The sequence below is a fragment of the Saccopteryx leptura genome, chromosome 8 (genome assembly GCF_036850995.1).
Source record: "Saccopteryx leptura isolate mSacLep1 chromosome 8, mSacLep1_pri_phased_curated, whole genome shotgun sequence".
Taxonomy (NCBI): Eukaryota; Metazoa; Chordata; class Mammalia; order Chiroptera; family Emballonuridae; genus Saccopteryx; species Saccopteryx leptura.
The window spans coordinates 40,526,824-40,544,667 of record NC_089510.1 but is presented as its reverse complement, the minus strand read 5'-3'; the positions used below and the strand labels follow the sequence as shown (position 1 = coordinate 40,544,667).

The 17,844-nt window shown below is 42.8% G+C and overlaps 1 protein-coding gene across 1 annotated transcript in view; it reads right to left on the bottom strand.

Moving 5' to 3' along the window:
• The window catches only part of PLCXD2 (phosphatidylinositol specific phospholipase C X domain containing 2), a 52,644-nt gene extending 35,578 nt beyond the window's left edge, over nt 1–17,066 (bottom strand). The window contains exon 1 of the mRNA XM_066346993.1: nt 16,350–17,066. Coding sequence (XP_066203090.1) covers nt 16,350–16,512 — 163 coding nt within the window. The 5' untranslated portion in view covers nt 16,513–17,066. The remainder of the gene's footprint in view (nt 1–16,349) is intronic.
• Between the last annotated feature and the right edge of the window lie 778 nt (nt 17,067–17,844).

Sequence of the window (17,844 nt, the reverse complement as noted above, 5' to 3'; positions counted from 1 at the left end):
GCCCTCACTTTCATCAGGACCGTCTTCTGGTTCGCTGGCACTGGATGTGCATGATGGCTGAATGCACGGGCCAGCATAACTCTTCTTGCTTAGCATTTCTGTGACAGCTCTCTTTGCTCCAAAGGTTGTCACTTCAGTGCTTTGTGGGACAACTTTATGAAATTTACTGTGAGGACCTTGAAAAAACACCTTCAAAGTCACCTAGCTGGGTTGAAATTTTTCATGGGGCAGGGTTATTTCAAGATCCATTTGACAAACTTCAGAATGGCAGGGATCCAGGGGAATTTCTCTGCTGAATCCCCTCAAGGACAGGAAGGGCTTTCCCCCTTTCCTGTAAATGAAGAACTAAGCCAGGTGCTCCAACTGAGGAAAGGGGTAAAGGAGGAGGGGACATCCAACACACAGCAGTCTAAATTTCATGGAACAATGGGTTTAAAGGTAGTTTCCACATTATACCTAGTGGGGAAAGTGAATAAAAACACACCCTTCCCTGGAAGACAAGCTCTGACAGGCTCATGCATTTGCTAAAAGCCTCTGCTGCTCTTACCCTAGGGGCAAAGATTTTTTTCTCTGTTGGAGCCTTGCGGGGGTGATGGCTACAGAGACCACTTACACCACTGGGCTGCTTTTGTTCTGAGTCAATAAAAAGCCTCCCAGATGTCTGGTCTTGAAAAGAAAAGTGACTTGTTTGGTTGGAACAGGTTAGCAGTCCTTCAGCGCAGCCATCCTATGGATGGATGTTCAGGCACCAGCGTCCTGGTGTGGAAACATGCCGTGGGTGAAGAGAAAATGACTCTGTATCACAACCAACAGGATTTATTACCAAAACAAGAAAAACCAACGTTGGATCAATCTTCAACTCTGTGAATGTTTTCTTTTCAAATGTAATTAAGTGAATTTGGTAAGACCTAGTTTTTACAATTCTAGAATTGTTAATCAGGATTTTTGTTGCAATGTTTCACTTCCCTGTACCCCAATTTCTCTATCTGTATAATGCAGATAATAATAGCACTTAACTTCACTGGGTTGTAAAGATTAACTGGGTTTATATAAATCAAGTAGAGCAGTATCAGGCACCTAGCACCGAGATGGCGAACCTTTCTATTAAAACTGCCCACTTTTGCAGGGCTGGTCAACCTGGTCCCTCCCACCCACTAGTAGGAGTGCCAATCGCAGTGCGTTTGGTTGCTCCACTACTGCCCACCATGAAAGCTGGAACACCCACTAGTGGGCGGGAGGGACCAGGTTGACCAGCACTGCAAAAGTGGGCAGTTTTTATAAAAAGGTTCACCATCACGGACCTAGTAAGTGCTTTATAAGTGCTATGTAATAAGTTCTTCTTCTGCCACTATTATTATTATTATAGTTTTAAAGCCTTGGGACAGCTTGAAAAGACTATATTTGTGGCAGTGACAGAGAGAGACAGAGAGAGGGATAAATAGACAGGAAGGGAGAGAGATGAGAAGCATCGATTCTTCGTTGCACTTTAGTTTTTCATTGATTGCTTTCTCATATGTGCCTTGACGGGGGGTAGAGGGCTACAGAAGAACGAATAATCTTTTGCTCAAGCCAGCGACCTTGGGCTCAAGCTGGCGATCTTGGGGTTTCAAACCTGGGTCCTCCGCATCCCAGTCTGACTCTCTCTATCCACTAAGTCAGGCTTGAAAAAACTTTGCAATGCAGTTATAAGATCCTGTGTCACCCCAGACACTATGACTTTCTCTCTGTGTGTCCTAGTTTTTCCTTAAATTAACTAGAAATGTCAACTCTTCACACTTAAATTCTCTGTAGATATGTCAAGATTCCATGCTTTCTCTTTTCCTCCTCCCTTTGTTCCATGAGGTACTTATTCTGAACCAGTACACAGACATCAAGTCTAGAGATGACAAACACAGCTGTGGACAGTGGAAATACAGGTGCACAGACCCCATGGCATGCACTGTGTCCCTCAATGGACGCGTGCACAGAAGCAGCATCTGAGCTGTCTTCTTGCTGGATGAATTGTAACTAGCCCCATGAAGCGTGGGGAGTGGGGGTGGGGAAGCGGAAGTATGGTAGACAAAAGAGAAAATTTAAGATTGGAGTCATGAAAAGAGGTAGTGTATTTTCTTGCAGGGTTTTCTTTGGGCCCTAAATTGTCACTGGCTCCCTATGGTCCATGAGACAAAGCATCAAGTGGTTAGCACCATGCTGAAACCTCTCTTCATCTGGCTGATGTCTGCCTTTCCAGTCCTTTCCATTTCTTCCTCCTGTCACTTTTACAGTGAGCCATGGCAGCCCTGCTGTGTTCCCTAAGGGTGCCTTGCTTCCCCATACTGAATTTTATTCATTTGGTTTCCTTTGCTGAAATGCCCTTCCTCCCCATGTGGAAACTCCACCCATCCCTCACAGTCCCTCTCCCAGGAGGCTTTCTGATGCAGCTGTTCCTTAACCCCCCCCCCATCTTGGAGTAACCTCTCCCTTTATCAGATCCCTAACACTGTTTGCCGCCCCCCCCACACACACACACTCACTGATTTCTGCTTTTACTGGCTTTATTTGAATCTTAGTATCTTTCCTAACAGGTTACAAACTACAACTTGTTAATTTTTTAAAGATTTCCTACAGTCTCTAGTATGAAACTAAATAGATAATTAGGTAATCCAAAAGAATTGTTAATAATAATAGCTGCATATCCAAAATTTATGCTTGTTTTGTGCTCAGCAATGTCAACTCCGAGAAGAAAGATTTATTTGATGTGAACCTTGAGAAAAAATTTATCTGCTGAGATGGATTCTCCATTGTCAACCAAGGGCCCAAATTTTATGAATAAGAGCCTAGCAGCCTTTTGCCGACAGGGACTCCTCATGTATCCTGTATCCTATGAAGAACCTAAGGCTGACCTGGCTTCCAGAACTATGACCTTCTTGTTTACCTTGAGTCAACCACTGCAGGAAAACCCTGGTTTCCTCTTTCTGCCCCATCCAATCAAACCGCACCATTTGGACACCTCATTTACATGAAACAGACTTAAATGAGACCCTGGCTGGGAACTTTTGCTGTGAAAGGCGGCCTCCTTTGTCTCAGTGACACACAGTTTAGGTTGCTACCTGAATAGGCATCTTCCAGGATGGAACACCTTTTTTGCCGAAATAAATACTTTTTATTCTTTATTACAGTCTAAAATTTATTTTGTTTTGTAGAAATATTCTGAGCACATTACATGTAGTATTTATTTCGTTCTTAAACAGCTGTGTTTTATGGTGAAGGATTTAACCTTGCCCACGGAGAGTTCTGGTCTTTGTCCTTGGCCCTGGGAGGGAGGTAAACTCTTTAGGGTTTGGAATACCCTGACTGATAAGAGAATCTCTGTTTACCTGGCGGGCTTTGGGTCCACATTAAATAAGTCTAAGGAGGGGCCCTGGCCGGTTGGCTCAGCGGTAGAGCGTCGGCCTGGCGTGCGGGGGACCCGGGTTCGATTCCCGGCCAGGGCACATAGGAGAAGCGCCCATTTGCTTCTCCACCCCACCCCCCTCCTTCCTCTCTGTCTCTCTCTTCCCCTCCCACAGCCAAGGCTCCATTAGAGCAAAGATGGCCCGGGCGAGAGCGTCGCCCCCTGGCGGGCGGGCCGGGTGGATCCCGGTCGGGCGCATGCGGGAGTCTGTCTCTCCCCGTTTCCAGCTTCAGAAAAATACTAAATAAATAAATAAGTCTAAGGAGGTAAGTAAGTCACAGGCATAGGCTCGCCTTCTGGAGAGTGGAGGCTGAAGTTGGCCAGGTGGAGCCTCTGTAATGACCCTGGATCCCAAGGCTCCTGTGCACTGTGGAAATGAGCACTGTGTGAACACTGTCAACATTAACTCCAGGAAGGCAGCTCTTGCCCATGACTCCAGAGGAGGGAAGAACTGGAAGTGTCATGTTCGGAACTTTGCTGGACTCTGGGACCTTTCTACGTGGCTGATTTTAATCTGTACCTTTCTCCATAGTAAACAATAGCAGCTTCCAGTGAGTTCTGTCAGTCCGTCTAGTTAGTTTATTGAAGCTATGTGTGATCTTGATGACCCTCAAACTGGCAAGTGATGTCACAGTGAGGGTGGTTTTGTGGACCGTGCATTTTCTAACCTTGCTCTTGTGAAGTAGACACTATAATTATCTCCATTTTACTGAAGAGACACCTAAGGCACAAAAAGGTTCAGCTTTTATTTAAGGTGACATAGTTAGTAACTAGGATTTGAACGTAGGTATGCTGAAACAGAACCCACACTCTGAACTGTACTGCCTCCCTGTGAATAAAAATTAAAGATAGATACAAAAATATTAAGAACAGACATAAAAACAGGCACATGTCATTAAATGCTGAAGATGTTTAAGGTAGCTTTTTATAGAAAAGCATCTTGCATTATAACTCAGGTATTTAATCTCTATGAATATTGCTATAATTTTTATATAAACATTTGTAGTTTTGCATGTTAAAATATTTCTGTGGCCTGAGCTAAAAAGATACTTATTTGCAAAGTTATATATGATAAGTGGGCCTTATGCTTATTTGGATATAGCAAAAGATTTGTTTAAAAAAATACTTTATAGTCCTTGGGAACAATCTCATTGTCCCATGCCTTTCCAGTCTAAATATTTGAATATGACCCAGTCATTCGCTGTGAGATCACCTGACCCAGCCAAGCAGATTTAACTGCTCTTTGCTCTGTACTTGCATAGTATTTGTATATACTTGATGAACTTTGGATGCTGTGGTAATTATCTCCTTATCTGTTACTGACACCGGACTATGAGTTTTGAGGGTGGCATCATGTCTAATTTATGCCCATCTCTCTATATATAATTAGTAAGTGTCTGGCATATGACAGGTACTGAATACATGTATATAGAATAAATGCAAGCAGATTACATGAAGAAGCAGCCGTTTAGAGAGTTGCCTAGGATAGATTAGCCTAGGTCTTCTGATCTTTTCCCAAAATTCTCTATGGTCCATCTATCTCCTTTGAATAGGTAGTTTTCACTGCACCTGTTCACCACCAGCACCTGTATAGCCCTAGCTCCATTTATCCCCATTTGACCTTCTAGCTTGAGTTATCTGTGTCAAAGAAGAAGAACATGTCAGAAAACACAGAGGACAAAAATAAACCAGAAAGGATAACTAAAGGAATAGCCATAATAAAATACGGCATTCAACAATTTAAAAGAAAATGTCTCAGAGAGTAGATTTCTTGCAATTTAGCCTTGTGTAAATTACCTTCTAGTAACATCTTAGGGCCTCCCATCGCACACACCTGAATTAGGTCCCAGGAAAAATGCAGCATTTGTAGAGAATCTGACTCCATATTGACAAAAGCAGAGAGGCTGGCATCTTTAGGACACATCAAATATAGCTAACGTGAGCCCAAGTTTCATAATCAGGGGACAATTTAGCAGCTTTCTAAGTCAGATAATAATATCTTTAAACCTTGCCAACCCAAAGGGATAATCTTCACCTATCAGACTTGATTATTTGCCATGGGGCATATGGGAGAGTATTAATAATAATCACAAAGCTGCCAGAAAAATCTGAGGGGACCATGTGGCCAATTCAACTTTTAATTGGGTGCCTACTGAATTCATAATTCTTTGCAATGCAACAAAGCAACTGCATAAAGCAGAACACTTGGAAGCAGAGGATGTTGGTCAACTTATTTTTTATGTGCTGAGAAGTCAAGGGACACCCTACTGTATGAGGACAGACAGTAAGCTTGGGAATCCAGCCAGCTGGTCCTGGTCAATCCCCAAGTGGCTGAATGAGCCAGAGAGTTGGAATAAATCTGAGGTTTCTCAGGGCACTTTCTGACCTGGAACATTGTCAAATAAAGCATCTTTATGGAAAAACAAATACAAGCAGAGCTTCTCTGGCTAAAGGCCTGTCAGGACAGTCACCACTCCCAACCTGGATGTGTCCTGGGGGCACCTAGGAGGCAGAGAGCCTCATTAGGACTCTGCAGGGCCCCACGGAAATTCCGTTGTCCGAGATATTCTCCAAATCAGCCCAATTTCCTATGATTATGTGAGTTAAAGCATTTCAGTTCTGTGTATGGGAGGTATTTCACAGTCCTCTACATATGGGTGGGTATCTATTTTCTTTTCAAAAGACTTTCTCTTCTTCAAATATCCAAGAGACCCCAATCCTCACCCCAAAATAAGGGACAGTATAGATAATTCATTAATAAGAAATTCTTAGTCTGTACTGCTAATTAGCATCCTACTCTGTCTCTGAACGGATGACATCATCCTTGGTAATACCTCACAAAGGGCACCTGGTCATCCCCGGAGGAGTCATTTCAGTTCTGAAATAATCATGTTTTCTTTAACAACCTTTCGGTTTTTAATACAAAAGAAAATACAATACAAACTTTAGGAGATAACAAGAAAATGTTCAGGGTCAGTAGGAGAAAAAGTTAAATAACCCTGGATGTCAGTGTGTGAAATAAATGGTATTTGATGATGCGGTCAAGTAACTGAACGTTTCCATTTCACAGCTGGGCTGTGGTGTAGTGCACCCAGCTCACCCCCCTCACCTGCACGCTGCCAGTAATATAGGGAAATAGTTAAATGAGAACTAGGAAAACTCCCGCAGACCCTAGATGAGCTTGGGAGGCCTGCTTCTCTCGGATCAAATGTTCCAGATAGATTTCCTAAAGGAGTAAAATTTGAGGTAAAATCTAAAAATCATATAAAAAATAAAGACTAATTTCTTGCTTTTCTTTTCTTTTTTTTAATTGAGTGGAGGGAAGATAGAGAGACAGATTCCCACATGTATCCTGACTGGGATCTACCTGGCAAGCCCCGTCTGGGGCCGATGCTGGAATCAATGGATCTATTTTTAGCACCTGAGGCTGACATTCTTTGACCAACCAAGCTATCCTCAGTGCCCTGCCAATGCTTGAACCAATCAAGGCATTGTCTGTGGGTGAGGAAGAGGGAGAGAAGGGGGAGAGGAATGGGGAGAGAAGCCTATGGTTGCTTCTCTTGTGTGCCCTGACTGGGAATCAAAGTTAGGATGTCAATACATCGGCTGATGCTCTAGCCACTTAGCCAACCAGCCAGAGCCAAGGCACTAATTTAAAACACAGTTGTGTTACATTGAATATATTGTAATAGTAGCTGTGAGTGAGGGTGGGGGCTGGGCAAATTGTGAAATGTAAAATTCAACTCTAAAATCATTTCCAACAGGGGCTAGCATTGTCCACCCAATTCTGAAACGTTCTGAGGGTACCTCAAACTCAGCATATCTGCCATAAATTAAGTATATCTACCTCTCTCCACAACTCCTAAACCTACTCCTTCTGTATCCCTGTTTCTGGGAATGCTGTGACCCTCCTCCCAGCTACCCACACAGTTTGCCTTCTCTTTACCCTCCAATTATTCGCCAAGTCCTATTGATATTTCTTCCTATATATCTCTCGTGTCCGTCCCTTTTCCTTCATTCACACTGTTGCTGTCCTCCTCAGATCAGCTTCACCTCCCATTTGGATGACCTCATCAGCAACCTAAGTGATTTTCCTGGTTACAGTACTTCCCAATTCCGGTATATTTTGTAGACTGCATCCAGAATCCTCTTTCCAAAGCACAAAGCTTCCCTTGTAGTTCACCTGCTTAACACCCTTGTCATGCCTACTAAGTTAAAGCTAAATCACTTTAACATGGCTTATGAGACCTCTCCGTTGCTCACCACTCTCCTTGCAATCTATGCTAGGCTACAATGAATCACGTCTGTTTGTTGAACGAGCCATTTTCTCTGTTGACGGTCTTCGCCCTAGAACAAGCTCACCCTGGTTCCTCTCATCCTGGAGCTAATTCCTATGTATCCTTCAGATTACAGTTTATTTATCACTTCCTTCAGGAGGCCCCCTGGGTTCCCGCCCCATCTTGTTAAGATGCTCCTGCTATATATGCTTCTTCTAGCAGTAACCTCCACCTCTCCAATCATCCACATAGCATATTATATCTGCTTGATTAAACGCCCATTTCTTCAACTTGACTGTAGGCTCCTTGAAGGCAGGAACCGTATCTGTAATTATTGTTACTGAATCACCAGTGCCCAGGAGAGGGCCCTGGCATAGGAAGGACATCAACACAGAGGCATTAAACAGAATGAAAAAAAAAATAATGAATTTCTCTTACTACCCCTCAGCATCCCTAAAAATGGAGGAGTCATTTTGTTTCTCTTCACCCTTACACAGTTATTTTAGGGCTTTTCATCCATTCCTGACCAAGTCTTTTCAAAGCCTGCCTTTTGCCTTCGGGCGAGTGTTTAACATTTAATCTTGGCATGATGCATAAGGCTCATTAGCCTACTTTTCCAGCCTCGTCTCCATTCCTTTCTTTAAATGAAATCGATGCTTGGGTTTCCTCAAGGTCACTCTCCCCTCTCGCTCCTTGGTACCTCTGCCTGCGCCTCTGATCTCTCTGCCTATAACACCTGTACATTTACCACCAGCTCTTTAGGACTCAACGCAAGAGCCATCTCCTCTCAGAAGCTTTATCTACCTAGCTTTAGTCCTCCTACCAGTAACAGAATTGGGTGTTGGTTTTCTGAGTGTATTCTTCTCCATAGTGTTGAATTTTGGCTTTCTTCTCTTATAAAATCATAACTTCCTGAAGAGCGGGAGAAAAATTCTTTATTCATTTGCATATTCTCTTTATCTAACACGATACCTGGCACAAAAGGGCATTCAATAATTATCCTTTGAATAAATGATTTTCCTTTAAATGAATACAATGAAAAATATAGACAATGAGAACTAATAGAAACAAAAGGAATAAGCAAGTACTAATAATTATTTTTAGCCAAACTGACACAGCGTGCTCATATGATTTCTACAGTGACCCATATGGGCCCCTCCTAACAGGATGATAACCTAAATTCCGGCCCAGGGAGGAGGGCAGATGCTGTCTTCACCTTTATCTCTTCGGCATTTTTTATTCATCTGCTTTCAATTGTACTTTAAGAATACTGCTTTCAGTACATAAGCCTTCAAATCATACATGTTCATAAAATATTCTTCTCAGTCTGACAGAGTCTAGACATTTTCAGTTCTGCCATTATTACAGACTGCGGCTGCACAGCAAGACATTTGCATTGCAGAGTACAAATGCTCCCTATTTCTTTCTTTAGTTTGATGTTGTCAGGTTTGCATAGAGAAAAAAAATATCAGTAGAATATTATCTGAAAAGATATAACACCTTTTAGGCAATAGTACTAGAATAATTGGAAATTAAAAAAACAAAACAAAACAAAAAAAAACCCCCGTGATTCTCTTAGAAAATGTCAGCTTCTTAGCAGAGAATCAATCTAAGACAAACTGCCAATGCTTCGTGGATAACACACTTGACCTCTCCCTTAGTTAGAGCAGTGCAGACCTCTGTGGCCAAACCCATTTTATCTTGGAGCAACTACAGATCTACTAATGGAATCCTCCTGAGTACTGGTCACCCCTCACTGGTGTTTAGCAATATAATCTAAATTCCTATAGACGTGAGAAAGTGAAAGGTGTTCCTGCTCAACCACATGGGTAGATACTCAAACAGATTTAGTCATAATTTTCCTCCATTTATATTTGATTCTTGATGCGTGTTCAAATTCTTTTCACACACAAAACACACCCATCTATTATGATGCCTATAAATAATCTGTTCTCTCCAGACTGGTTTGAAATTAATTAGGGTTAGTTAGCATTTGTGCTTTTCCCAAAGGCAAAGTTACAGGATGCTAAAGCATTTATTTCACTAACGTTGCCTCCAGTGTGCCTGTTCTAATAAGCTCTTAGAGGCTGGGGGTGTGTGAAGCCAGCCTGTTCCATGGAATGGAGGTCAGGTCAGGTCAGATCATATGCTAGAAACCGAAACTTCAGCCTCAGAAGCACATGCGAAACAGCAGCATGCAGGTGAGCGGCAGGCTCCTAGGATCTGAAATGGGAGTGGGCGTGTTTTGCAGGATCTTTATAAAGGGTCAACAATAACAGGCAGTAGAACTAGGGTTCTCTTGAGGGTGAGGCAAAGGTCATGGGTCAGTGTGTGTGTATGTGAGTGTTTGTGTGTAGGGAGTGGTGATGCATATACTGGGAGAGATCATAAAGCTATTCCAATGGTTGGGAAAGGAGGTATAAAATCTGTATAAAGAAAAGCATGTGTTCAAAGAGAAGCATTTTATAATATTTCTACTCTTGACATGGAAACAAAATGATTGGGTTAAGAGGGCAAATGATGGAGAAATGAGGAGAGCGGAAGCCAAGTTGACAACATGGTCCTGTCACAGAGGGTTCACTTTTTCCCAAAGGCTCTGATGGCTGAAGATGACAAAGTTTGACAGCAGAACTTGGAATGAGAGGACAGAGTAAGAAGCTAAAGAAGATTTTCTGGTTCTCTTGATCAGCTGCCCTCATATTGCATTTAAGACTCTCTTGGTTCTCACACCCTGGACAACCCTCCGCGTATCCGTCCCTTAATTCTAAGTCTCCTTGAGGGGATGACATTCAAGTTAGCCTGATTTGATTAGACAGAGAACACTGAGCCACACTGGCTTAATTGGAAAGTCAGCTCCTTAACTTGATTGTAAATTACCTGAGGATACAGACAGCATCTTAACACCTCCTTTTTGTTGACCATTCCAGGCGCAGGCTTTCAATTAATGAATGTCACGATTAATGTAAAAAACACAGATTATAACAATAACAAGTATTATATTATTATATAGTGCTCATTTTGTGACAGAAACTGTTCTATGTGTGCTATATGAATTAGTTTATTTAATTCTCACCTTGACTGAATGATATAGTATCACTATTATCTCTGCTGTACAGAGGGCACACAGAAAGGAAGTAAATTGCCCAAGGTCATCGAGTCCTGAGAGGCAGAGTTCTCAAATCCAGAGAGTATGGCTTCAGCATTAATACTTCTAACCAACACATGATTCTGTGGCTTAACGGAAATGTGTGACTCCTGAATTCCTTGTGGCTTTTGTGTGACTGGGGTTGGGAATGGGGAAGTCCAGGGATGTGATAAGCTTTCTTAAGAGAGAAATCTACTAATGGCAAACAACAAAGTTATGGCATTTTTAAATTTTTACTATGATCACCCAGAGAGGGGTAGGAAAGAAAAACGACAAAAACAAAAACATCTGTTCTCACTAAAGAAACCACTTTGGTCCCATATGACTTTTCTTCCTTGACTACATCAGCCCTGGTAAATTCAGTTTGGTCCTTGGTTTTCCATGGCCTCAAATCCAACAGGAGGATGGGTTTGTTTTAGGGCCAACTCATGGCTCATGTTATCCTCAAAGTGAATCTTGTTCCATAATGTATTTTATACCCTCTGAGTCCTCAACTCTCTTTTAGATGCGCCAGACCTGATCCAACTCCCAGAAGCAGGATTTGAGTAATGAAACCTTCGTCCTGCCCCTGTAGTGATTTTATCTCTGTGTCACACGTGTGGATGATATGAAACCACAGGAAAACAGCTGTAGAAATAACCAGTGACTGAAGGCAAAACGCATAGGAGAGAGATAGGATTTCAGCAGGGGATGGTCATCAGCAAGATGAGAACAGAGAAGTATCGGGAATCGGAGAGCAGTGAGGAGCATCCTGAGCAAGGGTTGACACTGGAAAAGGAGAGGCTCGGGTCCAGGCCAGGCCAGTGGAAGAAAGGTGAGGACGGGGACAGGAAATGAGAGCAGGCTGAGGCTGCAGCCAGACTGGAAACAAGAGAAGCTTCCATGTGACAAGGATGAAGGTAGGCAGAAAGATGTGGAGTGAAACAATTATTCCTGGGATAGAAGTTAGTTACACTAGAGTTCTGCTTCTAACTAACCATTGCACTCTGCCTCAGAACTCCCATTTCTAAGGGGGCTCAGTGATAAGCCTTATCATGAAGTACAGGAATGTGAAGCAAAATAATAAGATATGGATTGGAAAATGTCCAGATTGCTTCACATGGCTCTTTACACAAGATGACTCTAACCAAACTATTCAGTTTAGCTTTGGTTACAGTTGAAAATGATGGTGGTTGCAAGCGGCTTTTCCAAAATTTTTATTCTCTTGTTCCATGCACTCAACAGTCACCAATGACTAAGCTGCTACCCTGTAATAGGATTTAGGTTCATTAAAAGAAATCAATCATATTCTCTGCGTGAAAGTTGTTAACAGATGAGGTGGAAGACAGATACCTAAAAATAACGATGAGCAGAGAAGTGCTATGATAAAGATATTAAGAAAGCATTCGAGGGGCAGGAGAGGGAGTCCTCCAGCCATTTCCTAAACATCCCCCTATCTTTTAGCTTAACTGGTTTTTTCACCAGGAAAGCCCCCTTCCTAACCCTGACCTTCAAGCCGCATCCCTTGAAATTCTGACCTTTCTTCAGATCCCAGCTCAAATGCCATTTTTTTCAACAAAATATTTCCTAATCTTAAAATGCAGAATCAATATTTCCATTCTGTGTGTTTCTATAACACTTTATTTATATTTCTGTTTACCCAATTACTTTTTAAAAATTATTTATGGTGTAGGAATATGTACGTACATTTTATAATCTCTATCATTAAATTGTAAGCTCCTTTGACAGCGGGGGTGGGGCTTAATTCATCGTTGGGACTCCCACAAGCCTGAGCTTAGAGACGTCTCAAAATGTACTCAGGATTTACTCATTCAGAAAAACTAATCTCCAGTCCCTTTTAGGATGCTAAAGTGAGAAGACCCTGCTTCATTCGGGCATCTGTGAGTCCTTGTTTGCACAAGCCAAAAATATCTGCTTGTTTTGAAGAGGCATAAGAGAAATGACCTTTAGACCTAAAATGACCCAATCATTTTTTTCTATCTTTTTCTTCATTTGGACAAAGAACAGGCAAAAAACAAACAAATAAAAAACAAAATCTTCTCAAAGTAATCAAAGAATTTTCAATTTGAAAAGGACTCTATATTTTATTTAATCCAACATATTAATTACAAATGAGGAGACTAAGTCCCAAGGGATTCAGATGCTCCTTTGATATTACACTCATCAATACTAAATTTTGAGACCCTAAGTTCAAAGCTCTTTCTAATAGACCAAGTACTTTACCTTTAATAGAAAGAAGGGGAAACATATGGCAAAAAAAAAAATTGTGCTAAATATACAAAGAAAAGGAATTCATTGATAAACTACATGCATTATAGAAAGAAAAAGTTCCTATCAGTCCATTTGTCCATAAAGAATATCATGCTTTCACTAACATCAGCAAAAATGTGTATAGAGTTTAAGACTTGAATTTAAAAACCTGACTGTTACAATATCCAGAATTTTTACCCTTAGGGACCCTAGTCATTCTGTGGAGTTGGCAATGAAATTTGTTCTGAGGTTCTTCTCTGAGATATTTCAATATGTTTGGGTGATACTGGTCATTAACAGGTGTTCTTAACAGTTGTGGGAGTAAAATAATACACCAAGGCTTTGTGGAGAGGTGGATACTCACACATGTTCTCTCCCATCACAACTTAGGCAAATGCAGCAGATGTACTCAAATCTGACATGGTGTATTCAGACCCAGTCTGCTGTTCCTGCCAGCCCGCTTGCCCCTTCTCCGCCCATTCCCATGCCGCTGCTGCCCAGCTCCATCCGGACAGACCTGACACTATCTTACTGATCCTAGGTTGGCACATGTGAGCACACACTCGTGAACGCGCACACACACATGCACGTGAGGGTTAAGCACTACATTTAAAACTTACTGGGTTCTAATTTTTAAATTTTATTTACTATTCCAATTGTAAACAAAAAGATATATGTAAATACAGGGGTGGGCAAGAGTAGGTTTACAGTTATAATACAAATAAATAGAATAATTAATCAATAATATGAGTTAACTGTGTTTCATATACTCACAACTGTAAAGCTACTTTTGCCCACCTATGTACACATATTACTCAGATATATAATATGTATACATATATATTTATCTACTTATCTCTTTACAATGATATATAAACACTTAGATTAAAGATCACCAAGTTTTAAAAATGAGAGACTTGCCCCCATCACATACACCACTGCCCTGTACTTCCCAAGGTCCCCTTAAGGGCACAAGGACAGTTCATGGGGTTTGCAGCTAGCTACACAGAGGATTAACTATTTGAGAAAACTATTTAACCTCACTGAAAATAATTTCCTTATTTCCAAAATGAGGATATGAATATGTACCTTGGAGGTGTAAGGATTGGAGCTCATGTATGCCAGGGGCTGCTGCGTGTCATGGTAGTGCTCAGTAAATGACAGTTATGGCGAAGGTGAGGATGAGGGAGAAGAGGAAGAGAGGAAGGAGCAGGGGAAGGAAGATGGTAGCCTCCACTTACTCAATGCCTTCTATATTTCTCAGCAAGGCTTCGTAAAACTTAACTCCTAGTATAAGCCAGAGAATATTGAGCTTGAAATAGGGGAAAGGGAACTACTGATGAGCAGGGGTGTGAGGGGTGGCTAGCACTCAACATGCAATTTTCTTGTCTTGGGCTTATAGATACATATACTTCCACTGCTGGGAATAGGGCTTTCATAACAGTGAATTCAGCTTGTTTTGAAGAGTCGAAGCCTTCCCCCGCCCCCTTAGAAGGACCAGACTTTACTAAGCAGAGTGAACTAATTCTTGTGTTCTACATGGGGGCTAATCATTGAATTTCCAGTTACAGCAGCAGGTCTCAACTGTTTGCAATCCCTGGCAATTCTAGTAACTGTGAGATACCCTATAGATTGCTAAGCAAATGCCCAGCTCCTCTGTGGAGTCCTCAGTCAGAATATACTGCCAAGCCACAGGCAGAGCTGCTGTGTGGTTTGAACTGTCCAAGTACAACAGGAAGGAGGAAGCTCCAACCTACCCAGGACACGCTCTGAATGATAGAGCCCTTTAGAGGCTGCCTAAGATGCCATTCTGTTTGCAAACACACACCACCTACCTGTCATACCAACTGACAAAACAATCTATCAGAATGCCCGATGACAAATGACTAATGTTAAAAAAGACCTGTGCATCATTCCAGTGATGACTCTCCAGACATCAATTAAACAAGGAAAAGACCTGTTCTGAAGCATAACCACCTGGCATTTCCCAAGGAGCTGCAGTCAATGGCTGATAAAGCACAAGTGATCACGACTATAAAGAGATTGAGCTGCCCCTCTTCTTGCTCGAAAGCAGCAAGAGCTCACGGGGACAATGAACCTGAAAGCCCTCCAAAATTAGAGGTGAATAAGAAAAAGGCTGCATCTGAAGCCAGCACCGCTCTTCTTCATGCATAGAAAGCAAAGATCTGGGGTTGCATGAGGTCATCTTTTAGCCTTCAAAAAGGCAGACGGTTCCCAGTAATGCTCAGGAGTTTGTCTGGCAGTCTAGAGGTGAAGTCAATTGCTATGTCTCCAGGTGAGAAAAAGGACTGGCAGTAGGCCATCCTCTGCTTCGAGGAGTGCTTTCCAAGTACCAGCATCTAGGAATTTGTCCAGCACATGAGGCCAAGATCACTGTAGTCCAAATGTCCTTCCCTAGAAACCATATTTTTACTAGCTTTTGAGTGTATGAAAGAGGATCCATTTAACAAATCTAATGAAAGTGATGTCAAGTGATAAAAGCCCAGGAGAGAGACAGTAGCTGGAGTAGCAGTGCTTTTCAAGGCTGTGTGGTTCAAGATCAGTCAGGCAGACACCTGTATATATAGACAAAGCTTTAAACACCACCACCTCATCACACCTAATGACTGCCTGCGACAAGCACTTGCATTCTCTATTTCTGGCTTTTCCAACAACAAAAATATGTGTCTTTGTACTCAAGTCCTGGTTCTGAACCTATCCTTTAATGCTAATCTATTTTTTTGTTATTCTCCTTCATTATGCAAGGTCAGATAAGTTACAAAGAAAATACTTTTCACTCTTAATTTTGATCCCGATCTAAAATTGTTACTGATTTTTTTATTTCTTACCCTTTTTCTGTAAGCGATTCAAGTAAATGCACCGCTCACTAACCCTGGACTCAACATTAAACAGGTAATATTCTTTCTTAGAATACAGTTATCAAGTAAAAACAAAACCAAAATACACAACCAAAAAAAAAAAAAAAAAAAAAAAAAAGAATACAACAGCGGTACTTCTATTTTCCTGAGTCCCTTTTGCCAACGATGCAGTTACTTAAATCTCTTTACAGAGCTGTTTCAGTGGTAAGTTTTTGGTTTGGAAATAAAAAAAGACCCTCCTTTAAAAAAAAAAAAATTAAAGTCACTGACGATTTTCTTAGCACAATAGAAAAGCAACCCAACCCATTAACAATATTATAATGGCAGAAACAAACACAGTGGGAACGGTAGGAACAGAAGAATACCTGGGATTGCCAGATTGGAAAGGGGGACGCTGTGGAGGTGAGGGGGCAGCGAGGCCATCCAGTCGGCATTGCAGACCTCCGATGAAGTCTTTGTCCCGCTGGGGTTCGGGGAACAGATGGTCCCCATCCTGAGTTTCCTTCTTACATTCCTAACTGCTAGCATCCCTCTCTGTCAGCCAACAAACTGCCCAGGCTCAGTCCAATGCCACTCGGCCGGAGATCGTCAATGCCCGGGCTCTCTAGACATTTCAGGGCCACCTTTGTCACGCCAGTCTTGCCAAAAGGCCTTTCTGCCTGGGAAGACGGAGCAAATAGCAGGCTTCCTGCCCCCAGCACCCGCAGTCCCCACCCTCCTCAGCCCGGCCCGGCCGCGGATCCGCTCCCTTAATCTGCTCAGTCCCGGCTCCGTTAAACTTCTTATGTTCCCCTTTGGAGCTCGGGGAAGGCAGGCCCCGAGGAATAAATCTTACAGGCACCGACTGTCCGAAGAGCAGCCACGCCCGCAGCCACTCACAAGACAGGTGCCTACACAGCATATAGACCAGCCGGGGGGTCTACAGGCACGTGAGCGCCGGGACGCACCATCATCAGCCTGGTTTAGGCTTCTGTGTATGTCACTGGACTGGCACATACATAAGCTGGCTTCTCGGCACACTCTCCGCCTGCCCTGCGCTTCCTGAAGGCGCTCAAAAGTGTAACCCTCGGCGCCGGCACTCCTGGCAGCCCCGCCCACACTGCCGGGCAGACTTGCCGGGTCAGGCAGCCCGTGATTGGCCGCCGGCGGAGCGCGCTCCGATTGGTCTCTCCGAGAGGCTCCGCCCCTCGCTGCCACAGTCTCCTCCCACCCTTACTCCCGCCTTCCTGGACGCAGACAGACGCCGCTGCAGGGATTGCGGATTGAAGAACTGGAAGGCTCGGATCATTCCGACCTAAAAGTGGCTCTTCTCTCCTCCGAGCTTCCTTCGTGCGGCCTGCACCGTATATTAAACGTGACCATAAGTATTTCTTTCCTTCCTTCTTTCCCTTAAACACACACGCACCCTTTACCTCCGCCCTGCCCCGCCCCCCGCACGCAATGACAGTTACACAGAAAGTGTTACACTTTCAGTAAACCACAATGGCAGCAGAAATACGAGAGGTAAAGAGGCTGAGAAAGGTGCTGTATTTTATAAGTTGGGTGATAACGTCAAGGATGCTTTGTGTTTCAACCATTACATAATTACGATTCACCTGCACACCACTTGTTCCCATTTTACAGGTGAGGAAATAGTGATACGTTACATTTGTGTTGCCCTGCTTTTTTGGAACCTCCTTCTTAATTCTTTGCGCCATTTGCTCTATGGGAGGTACCCCATAAGGCAGGGCGGGATGGAGGGTTGCTGGTATGATCCCCTTTTCACAGGCGAAATGGAAACTGGAGGCATTTAAGGAGCCGTTCATGTGGTAGCACTGTTTGAAAATCCCATTTTGGGATGAGGCTTGTAGGCAAACAAAC